The 11505-nt window shown below is 33.0% G+C and overlaps 2 protein-coding genes across 2 annotated transcripts; one reads left to right on the forward strand and one right to left on the reverse strand.

The window, feature by feature from the left end:
• Positions 1-852, reverse strand: LOC148240272 (transcription elongation factor TFIIS-like). The gene has a single exon (XM_088212122.1). The coding sequence runs from the start codon at positions 850-852 to the stop codon at positions 1-3; it is 852 nt and encodes a 283-aa protein (XP_088068248.1).
• Positions 853-1002: 150 nt separating this feature from the next.
• LOC148240273 (uncharacterized) lies at positions 1003-3381 on the forward strand. The gene is made up of 4 exons (XM_088212123.1): positions 1003-1081; positions 2284-2616; positions 2788-2885; positions 2995-3381. Exons 1-4 carry the CDS (start codon positions 1003-1005, stop codon positions 3379-3381), a joined length of 897 nt encoding a protein of 298 aa, XP_088068249.1.
• The last annotated feature ends 8124 nt before the right edge of the window (positions 3382-11505 follow it).

An 11505-nucleotide genomic window follows, 5' to 3' on the forward strand; every position in this document is an offset into this window, starting at 1 on the left:
TCAATATACAGCATTACATTCAGATAATTGATGTATCAAAGAATCTTCCCTAAGTGCAGCCCTCTTTCTTATCTCACTCATCTCAAGCTTAAGTTGATTGCTTTCCATCTCCTCACTTTTCATCTTGATCCGCTCAGCAGGTTTGATATCTCCACAAGGAACCTTTCTCCTCAAGTCTGAATTTTTTGCATTCCTCAGGTTGAACAGAATGGACCTGTACTTCATCTTTTGATTACCAAGGCAAGTACCCATCTGAGTAAACATCTCAGACTCAACCATTGCAGCAACCTCAAAAGGATCCCTCAAACACATATTCTTTCCAATCTTTGAGAAGGCTTCCTCAAGCATGGCCCTGACTTTTTTTCTTGATGCGTCTTCCACTTTCTGAGATGAAGGTTGAACAGGAGTTTGCAATGGCATCTTGAGGCAAAAGACGAGCCCTTTGTTCGAAGCTTTGATTGACCCTTCCATCTTCAGAGATAAGGGTTGAAGAGAGGACAATTTTAAAACATTGTCAGAACTAGGTTGAGCAGGAGGCGCAGGCCGCAGCTTGGTGCGAATGATACCGGGTCGCGTCAAACATTTTGAGACTTGGATCTCTTTCTTCTTCCACACATCGATAAGCCGGGAAGCTACAGAGCAGATCTTTCTGCTCTTGTGCTTGCAGAGATTTTGAAGTTTCTTGTAGATGTTGTGGGTGTTGATGAGTTCAGTGTTGAAGGGACAAGTTTCAAGCTTCTTCAAACAATCAACGCATCCGAAAATCTCGGATGAACCCAGAAGAATACCCTTTATGTTTGCAGAATCAGCGGCTTTCTTGGCAGCTGCAAGAATCTCCACTGTTTTATCCATCTTGAAATCTTTCTTGCAGGCAATAGAGAATCTTAAGAAGGAAAGGTTTCATCGGTTTGTTTGGACGAGAGAAACTCTGAAAGAAAACAGAGACTGAATCTCTCTTCTTCTTATCACAGAAGGAAAGAAAGGGAAGCGATTTGCAGAGGAATGACAAATGGAAGGAAACCCAAACTCATTCCTCAACCCGCAGCTGCCAAGAAAGCCGCTGATTCTGCAAACATAAAAGGTATTCTTCTGGGTTCATCCGAGATTTCCAGATGCGTTGATTGTTTGAAGAAGCTTGAAACTTGTCCCTTCAACACTGAACTCATCAACACCCACAACATCTACAAGAAGCTTCAAAATCTCTGCAAGCACAAGAGTCGAAAGATCTGCTCTGCAGCTTCCCGGCTTATCCACGTGTAGAAGAAGAGACAGATCAAAATCTCAAAACGTTCGACGCACCCCGGTATCATTCGCATCAAGCTGCGGCGTGCGCCTCCTGCTCAACCTAGTTTTGACAATGGTTCAAAGTTGCCCTCCCTTCAACCCTCGTCTCTGAACATGGAAGAGTCCACCAAAGCTTTGGACAAAGGGTTTATCATTGGCCTCAAGATGCCATTGCAAATACTCTTCAAAACTTAAACTTTATAAAATATTAATATAATATAAATTGAGAATTAATTTTATTTAATCTATATTAGTTAAATTTTTAAAATTTTAAATAATTTAAATACATTGAAATATTTACTAAAAATAAAAATTAAGAAGACATTTAAATACCTTTAAGATATTTTTTCTCTTTTAGACTTTATAACAAATAAAATTGTAAAAAATGATTGATTCATATATCTGCTGATATATTCATACAAAACTTTTCATATATATATATAATATCTTAATTTTTAGTTTATTTAATTTTTTTCAAAATATTTATTATATATAAATTGTTGTATATTATTTATCTAATATTAAATTATGAATATAAATTATTACTAATATAATATTAAATTATTAATTAAAAATAAATATAAAACTTAACCTTATATAATTTTAAAATTAATAAATTTTTTTAAAAATTTAAGTTTTATAAAATTTTAATATAATACAAATTAAGAATTAACTTTAATTAATTATATTAGTTAAGTTTTTGAATTTTTAAATAATTCAAATATATTGAAATATTTACCAAAATTAGATATTTATAAGACATTTAAATATTATCTTTACATCATGATATCTTTCCTGTTTAAGATTTTATACTAAATAAGATTCTAAAAAAAAAATTCTTGCACTGTAAACTAACTGTTGATATATACATACAAAACCTTCTATATATATACATATATGTAACATCTCCTATTTTATATATATATATATATCTTTGTGTGTGTATATGTTAATACAATGAGTAATCAAAGATGGCAGTAACTCATAAAACTTGAATAGAAGACATAACAATTCCTCTCCTACTAAAATGTCCAACCAAGAGTTTGATGAGATTCAAATGCATTTGCAAGTCATTATCTACTCTGATACACAATCCAAAGGCCATTGACAAAAGCATTCTCTTTAAAGCCAACAGCGAGAACACCAACAGTACCACCTTTCAACTCCTCATCAATCATATCAACAAGAACTCTAACCCTGATGACACGGAGGAGTCTGCTGTGTTTTCTCTCTGTTCTTATAACCACCTTCATGAAATGTCTACAACCCAATACATCATTTCCATCAACTCACCTGATCATGGGTCAACGACAGTCAACGTGGTGGGTTCATGTAATAGGATAATGTGTTTACATGATCATTATAGGGATAATTTTTTCCTATAGAATCCTACTACTAGTGAGTTAAAAATTTTTTCACCACTCAAATTTCAATATTTTAATCACAATAGTAGAAACGTTGTTGCTTATGTAATTTTTTTTTTGTTTGAATACCTTCTAAAAGGTAAGGATTATAAGGCGATAAAACTCATAAAAATTCGTACAAGAGCTTACTATATAGAATTTTACAATCTAGAAGAAAATTCTTGGAAAAGAATCGATGTTCAAGGAACGAGTATAGTTGATTTTTTCAAAAATTCAAGCATGATGGTGAACTGTAAATTGTGCCAACAATGAAAGAAGAATCACTACATTTGATATGGGCAATCAGATTTTTGTGAACACAAGACTGCCGGATAATACCAATAAGTTTTTTACGTTCATGTGGTTCTACCCATTAAGTGAATATTTATCAATTTGTGTTAGTCAATGGTACAGCTTAAGGATGGAGGATGGTTGGTGGTTTGACATGTGGGTTTTGCATGAAATTGATGTAAAGGACTCTTGGAGTAAATTGTATAGAATTGATCCCATTCCTGGGTTATACTGGTGTTGGTATCTATTGGGTTGCTGGAAGGATGGCAAGGGAGAGATGATCTTATATGACATAGACACCCGACAAGTCACTGAGCTTGAAATTGAAGGAGTATATAAAACCTTACAGATTGTTGCTTATGAAGAGAGTAAGGATAAGATAATCAAAGACTTTTCTGATTGATATTTCTCTATTTAATTTCTCTTCTAAATCAACTTTTTGTAAGATGGTTTGCACTTTACTTTTTTCTATGAAGTAGTGGGCTCAAGTCAAGCCTTGTATTTTACATTTTGCTCTCTTCTAAATCTTTTACTCTCTTTTAAACCATCTTTTGGTTAGATGGTTTGTATTTTACATTTTTTTTATAAAGTTATGAGTTAAAGTCGTGTTTGTTGTGTGTGTTCTTAATAAGAGATTGTAAAATTATTAGTTGTTTTATTATTAATGTATTGGTACTGTCTAGTTATTGAAATGCATGATTTCTCTTTTAACATGTAGTTATTGATACTGTTAGAATTAATCATCTCAATAAAGCTATCATGTTTGAGTGATGAAAAATTAATTATCTTTAAAAATGACTTGTTAGCGGTTAATTATTGACTAGTTCTATCCAAGATGCGAAGTAATCCAATTCAAATTATTAAGTAATATATTGTTTAAATAGATCAATATCTTACAAATAAATTAATTCAGTTCTTTCGTTTTCATTTGAATAAAGTCATTCAATATGTGTAAAAAATAAAATCGCAGATTATTAATTCAATTATCCATAGATAATAAGGTAGTTAGGTTCATAAAATTAATGTATGAAGTTGAGAGAGTCATCATCTTTTGCACTATCAATTTATTTACCTTCTCATATGGATGAAATGAATTCTAGAAAATTTTATTTGCTAATAAAATTATTTGTTTCAATAATATAGTTTATTTGAATTGTAAAACATATATATAAGTTGGAATTTTCATATTGTTACCGTTAAAAATATATCTCATTTATTATGTAATTCTACTCTAAAATTTGAACTAACCTAAAGAAAACTGTAAATTTGGAAAAGAATTGAACAAAATTTAATTTGTTACAAAACTAACTTAAGGTATCCACTAAAATAACTCAGTGTTGAATTCTATACCAATTTATTTTTAGAGTCTGCAGCATATTTATATTTGAGGAACTTCAATTATATGCATGTCTTCGATCATATGCATGTTCATCAAGAGATGAAAGTTCATAATTTTGAAAATTAATGGCAAACTCTCAATGATAATCTGTACCATTTTTCAAGTTATCTGCAATTCATATATAAAGCTACAAATATATTCATCTACAATTTTAACCTCGAGTTTGAAGTTATAGTATCGAGCTCATGAAGAAACAACAATGTCAAATATTTGGCTTACATACCCTCTTTCGTTTTGGTACAATAGGCTCATCGAAAAGACCTACTAAGGCTTTAACAAAGCCAAGGTCTCCTCCATTCAGCCCAAAGCATAATTCAGCCACCAGTCAAGCAATGTTAGTTATTTCTTTAAATCTTTGTGGCCTTGTGATCCGAACTTTCCAAATGTCTTGAACAAGATTAATCTAATTAACTAAAAAAATTAATACTTAGTTAATTTTCACTAAAGCTTAATACTAATAAAGCCTATCATAAAATAAAACATTCTGTACAGTATATCTTGGTGGATACTAACTATTTTCAGTTGAAATAAAAAATATAAGTTTTTCTTTATATTATAATTATGTTTATGCTAATGTGGGTATGGTAGATGATGCCAATTTATGGTACAAGAGATTTGGGCACTGCAACATGCAATTTCTTAAGGGTCTAAATAGAAAATCCTTGTAGAAAACATGCATTTTTTGAGTGACTTGCCCAGAGTCTGTAATGTATGTGAACTTGGGAAGCGAAGCAAGTAAGTTTTTCTCAAAAATTCAATCTTAGAGGGCTACAAAGAGACTGGAGCTGATCCATTCATATGTGTGTCGCCTTATGAGTAATTCTTCTTTGCTTGAAAATAAATATTTCTATTTTTGTTGATGACTTTTCAAAGATTTCATTGTATATCTCTTAAAACTTAAAATTGAAGTGTTTAACGTATTCAAAAGATTTAGTACGATAGTTAAAAGTTAGTATGAAGAGAAGATTAAGATATAAGATCCGATAATAGCAGCAGGTACAACAACAACAGCTTCAACAACTTCTGTGAGCAGTATGGGATTCAACATTAGCTCAAATTTTCTTATTCCCCTTAATAAAATGATGTAAGTAAAATAATTATAGAGATAGCTATATGTCTCATGTTTGGAAAAAAATGTATTGCCAAAAGATTTTTGGTGGGAGGCTGTGAATGTGGTTGTTTATTTGCAAAACAGGTTATGTTATGAGGCTTGGCATGGAAATGACCCAACAGTGGAGCACTTGAAAATACTCGAAAGCATCTACTACGTCAACATTCTAGAGACCAGGGGAGACAAGCTAGAATAGAAGACAAGAATGGGCATCACTTTAGGTAGAAGCAAAATTACCAAGGGATTGTTGGTAAATGTCAAAGTAGGTGAGAAATCACACTGGAAATGAGATAAATCTGAGGTGTCGGTCTCAAGAAATTGGTTTGTTGTTAGGGATGATGAAGAAACTTCCTTTGAACCCGCTAAAGAAGAGATACCACATTTTGTTGTGAGAGATACCGCGAGATATTTACAGGAGGTGCAATGTTGTTTCACTGGCCTAATGGTTGGTTATTATACTTGACATCCACTAGGCCAGACATCACATATGCAGCTAGTTTATTCTTGAGATTCATGCAATCTCTAGGTGAACTACATTTCAAGGCTGGAAAAATGTTGTTGAGGTATATAAGAGGATTCCTTGACCATAAAATTTATTATGAACCTGAAGTTAAATCGAAGGGTTTCGCTAATAGAAATTAGGGAGGTTCTGTGGATGATATAAACAGCACTTATGAGCATGTTTTTCACCTTGGATCATGTATGATAAACTAGAACTCAAAGAAACAAGAATAGTGGCACCATCTACAGCAAAGGCAGAGTATGTGGCCGCAGCAAGTGTAGTGAATTAGATCATCTGGCTTAGGGAGTACTTATTAACCTTGATCAGAAGCAAAATGACCCTACAGTCGTGTTTTGTAACAACTAATCAGCTGTGTTTATTACCAAGAATTCTGCATTTCATGGCAAGACCAAATACATCAAAATTAAATATTACTTTGTGAGGAAAGTAGAGAAGAAGGAAGAAGTTTGTTTGCAGCATTGCATGTGTGAAGAGCACCTGGCTAATGTCCTAACCAAACCACTTCCCAGGAACAGGTTCAAAGCCTTCAGAAAGATGATCGGCATTGTTAACGGAGTTAGTGTTGAGGGGTTGACAATTCGGTTGTCAACCAAAGAAATTTTATTTTATCCAAGTTTATGCGTGATAACCTTGTTTTCCTATGTCAAAAAAATATTGTCAGCAGAAATGAAGACTGAATTAAGGATATTGTCATTTGAATACACATATATGTAATGAAGGCTAACTTCGACTGGCTACACACTTCAAAAGCATTGAAACATAAACACAAGCAAGAATTAAATAGAAGATATAAAGCATAAGATTGGAAATGTTAGAAATTAAATAAACTAAACAAACCAATTGGCAACTGCTTAGCTGATATATATCTTCATGACTAGTGTGAAAAATAAGCTGCAAACAAACCAATTGGCAACTGCTTAGCTGATATATATCTTCATGACTAGTGTGGAAAATAAGCTGCAGCTTATTGCAAATCATTTCAAATTTTAACGAGCAACTCATTTCAAATTTTAACGATTTTTACTCAATAAGATTCAATTTAATAAGTTTACCACTAAAAAACTAAATATTCCAGACATCTCTACTACCATGTAAGAAAACATAAATCCAAAACTGACTACAATTTTACACACTAGAAACTTGAGAATCAAATTCGAAGTCACCCATTACAAGATCATAACTACTCTGTCTCTGCTGCAGATTAAAATGGAAGCATTTTTTCTCAACTATCTAGAACTCTAATTATGTGTAGATATCCTTAGTAAGTCATCCTTTTCCTATCAAAATTTAAGATAAACTAATTATATTAAGTCTACATACAAAATTGGATTTGAACCTAACCGTTAGAAGTTTCATTTCAACTTCTTTGTATAAGGTCTGATCAAGAGTAGATTCACCTAATTCAAAAAATTGCAAATGCGGAGGAGAACAAGAAAAGCCCCATTGACTGTTCAAACTCTTAAATAATGCTCTTGATCCCTATAAAAGCCTTACCAGAGTAGAGAATTTAACAAAATTTCTGAACTTGTTATAAACATAACCTGTGATATCCACTAAATAAGCCTCAAGTTCTAGACCATTTGATGTGTGAAGACTGCAGCAGACCTATATAATGGAATTTAATCATATTCATGTCAGACTTTGTTTTAACCAAACCTTCACATATCCTCTCCGCCATACTTTTCTTCTTGTCGAAGCAGTTTGATGACACAATCTCTTGACATATTACCCTGCCATCTAATTGCACCATCAAACCTAAGAGGCTAATTTTCAACCCAGGAAATTGTCCATTATATGTCACCCTGTTCATCAAGAGGCAAAATTTCAAAATATATAAATCCAATGACAAACTCACTTTGACAATCAAGACCATTTTCAAATTGATCTTCAATCTACGTTTAAAACCGAAAATACTATTCTTCTATGATTTTAAGCTTGAGTTTAAGGTTACAATAATTAGTTCGTGAAGAAGCAACGATGCCAAACATTTGGGCTCCTCCCTCCTCCTTTGTGGTGCCATACGCTGCTAAAGTTTCAGCGAAGTCAAGGTTTTTCTTGGAACATTTTCCAGAACAACACAAGAATACATCTCCTCCATTCTCTGCATCAATATGTTAGTATCTCTCCTTCATACTTTCGGCTAATACATCTCTTCTTTGCTCAAGTTACTTTCATTTAGTGTTGGATAATGCGCACAAATTATGTGAATCTAAGATCCCTAACAGTACTTAAGTGAAATTTGGTAAATTTAGTCATGTTATGTTTACTATCACCATGGTGACAGTGAAAATCCAAAAGGTAAGAAAAAAAAAATTAAAAGTTGCGATTCACCAAGGTCTATTTCCTCCAAGTTCAGAGAAATTGAAAACTCAGACCTTCTGTGAAAGTCAAGTACATAAATGGTGTAAGCGAAAGAAAAGTAAAATAATAACAAAGATGACTATATGACTCATGTTTGAAAAAAGAAAATTGCCAAAAAGTTATTGGTGGGAGGCTGTAAATGTGGTTGTTTATTTGCAGAACAGGTTGCCAATGAAAATTTTGAGAGACAAGACATGTATGGGGCATGGCATGGAACTAAACCAACAGCAGAGCATTGAAAATGCTTCGAAGTATTTGCCATGTCCACATTCTAGAGATCAATGGATATTGAATTTTTTATCTTCAATCTAAAAAAGGGATTGTTGCAAGAAATGTCAAAGTGGATGAAAAATCACACTGGAATTGGGATAAAACTAAGGTGGAGGTCAAGAAATCAGTTTGTGGTTAGAGATGATGAAGAAACTTCCTTTAAACCTGCTGAAGAAGAGATACCAGATTCTGATGATGATTCTGATCCAGATTTTGCTGTGAGAGGAATTAAAAGCTTGCAAGAATTCATGAGGTGCAATGTTGTTTCAATGACCTAATGGTTGGTTAATTCATGAGGAATTAAAAACTATGCCAGACATCGTGTGTGCAGCTAGTTTACTTTCAAGCAATCTCTGGGTGGATTACATTTCAAGGCTGGGAAGAGGTCGTTGACTATAAAATTTATTATGAAAGAAATCTTGAAGTAAACTAATGGGGTTCACTAATAGTGATTAGGGAAGTTATGTGGATGACATGAACAGCATTTATGGGCATGGATAAGCTAGAACTCTAAGAAACGAGAATAGAAGCACAATCTACATCAAAGGCGGAGTATGTGGCTGCAGCTAGTGTAGTGAATTAGACCATCTGGCTTAGGAAGGTACTTAATAACCTTGATCAGAAGCAAAATGACCATACAGCCATGTTTGTAACAACAAATCAGCTGTGTCTATTACCAAGAATCCTACATTTCATGAAAAGATCAAATACATCAAGATTAAATATTATTGTGGGAGAAAAGTAGAGGAGGAAGAAGTCTGAAGAGCAACTGGCTGCTGTCTTACCAAACCACTTCCCGAGCACTTTGAAGCCTCAAGAAAATGATTGGCATTGTTAACAAAGTTAGTGTTGGAGGATTAACAATTTGTTTTTAAGTTGTCGAAAACTTGTGTTAGTGTATAACCATGTTTTTCTTAACTGACCTATATGACCGACAAGAGCAAACACAACCAGCTTAAAAAATAGCATAAACAAGAAAATTATAGATGAAAATGAAAAAAAATATATGATACAGAAGCAAAATCTCGAATTTTAATAACCAGATCGATAAGCAAACAACTTCATAAGTCAAACACACAAAACAATGAAAGTAGAAGTTACCTCAGGATTTTAATAACCTCGGTTTGAGCTTCCAAAATCTATGAACGCAAAAAGGAGAAACACTAACTACAACTTTTCTAAAACACTAAATAAAGGCTTAATCCAATTAACCAAGAAGATTTATTGCTTTGTCAAGAAATGTGAAACCAGGCCACCATAATTGTATAAATAAGTTGCAAAGACATACACACAGCTATAACACCTGTATCAGGTTTTAGCAGCACCAAGACAAGCATAAACAGGAAAAACAGGCACATACACATTAAATCCTACAGGCACATATACATTTTATCAGAGGCACCCAGACAAGCAAAACCCTTGGCTATGTTCAACAAGCAGAACATAACAGAGAGAGAAAATATAATACTATGTTAAAGAGGTCCAGAAAGAAAAAATTCTCAGGTTGATCTTTGATCCAGAATGTTTTGTCGCACAGACGAGATCGTGTATAAACAAAAAAATATTGAATGCCATATGCTCATTAAAAGCATCTACAAAGGCTTTAACAAACCCAAGGTTTCCCTCCAGGTAAGCCCAAGGCAGAATTTAGTGACAAGTCGAGCAATACGAGTTATTCCTCTCATTTTTTTGAAAGCACAATTCAAGCTTTTCAAATGTTTTCAAAAAATTTAATCTAACAAACCAAGAAAAAAATCTAATCTTTGACAATTTAAAGTAAGTCATCACAGATTTGTACACGAGAACGTTCCAAAAATTTATATATTAAAAAAGATTAAGTATTTACAGGAAAACCATGATAGCAAGTTCAAAAGCACGATAACAGTTAGCACATGGATCAAATTTTAGCAAGAGCAGCATCAAAAGAAGCACAAATAGAAAGCTTTCATCTTAAACAATTCTATTAGTTCTCTAACTTATAGTAACATCCTAATCTATTCTCCTAAACCCCAATCAAGTGAAAGAATATTACATTTGATTTACAAGTTGGTCTTTGCTTTGAGCTCTAATTTAATTATATACCTTGTCTTAATTTGTTTACGTAAAGGAATTAAATATGCCACCGATTAAGTTACAACAAGAACAATTAATCAGGCTAGTCATACAAAGCAATAGCACAAGTACGTAACTAGTAGATCAGTAATGTTGAAATCAAGAGATAGTGGAATAGATCATATGACAAATTGTAGTTTGACTAGTTATAGAGCTTTGGATTTTCTCTTGAGATTCCATTCATAAAAGTTACAGTTTCAATAATGTAACAAACACTTATCTTGGTTACTGTTATATGCACAACGGAAAATTCTAGTAAGAAGTAAACTTTATGTATACATAAAGAAGATATTAAAAACCAAAGTAATATACCCATTTGCACCAAAAACACACACATAGTCATAATTGCAGCACCTATGCAGTCAGATCACTGTTGGTGCTGCAGAAACTCACAATCAAAAGCACACCACACAAGCTAGCTGCGAAATGAAAACAGACAAGCACAAATAATATGCTGGCAGAAACACATAAAAAAAGTTAGCAATTAGATATCAACAAAAGGCTTTCCATTAGCCTTTGCAATGATATAACAAATTTTGGGTCCATGTCTTGCCACAATTGTTGGATTATCATAATTAACACTTAACAAAGAGATGCAGAAATCAACACTTCATGTGTGACCTACAAGAAACTCATTAGATTGATATAATATTTTCCCTTTCAAAAATAAGGAGAAACTCAAAACTAAATTTTGCAAGAGAAACCAAGTCCATAACCATTTGCATCCAAAAGATAATCAGCAGAAATATAT

This window comes from Carica papaya, chromosome 9 (assembly GCF_054855325.1).
Source record: "Carica papaya isolate Zhongbai chromosome 9, ASM5485532v1, whole genome shotgun sequence".
Classification (NCBI taxonomy): domain Eukaryota; kingdom Viridiplantae; phylum Streptophyta; class Magnoliopsida; order Brassicales; family Caricaceae; genus Carica; species Carica papaya.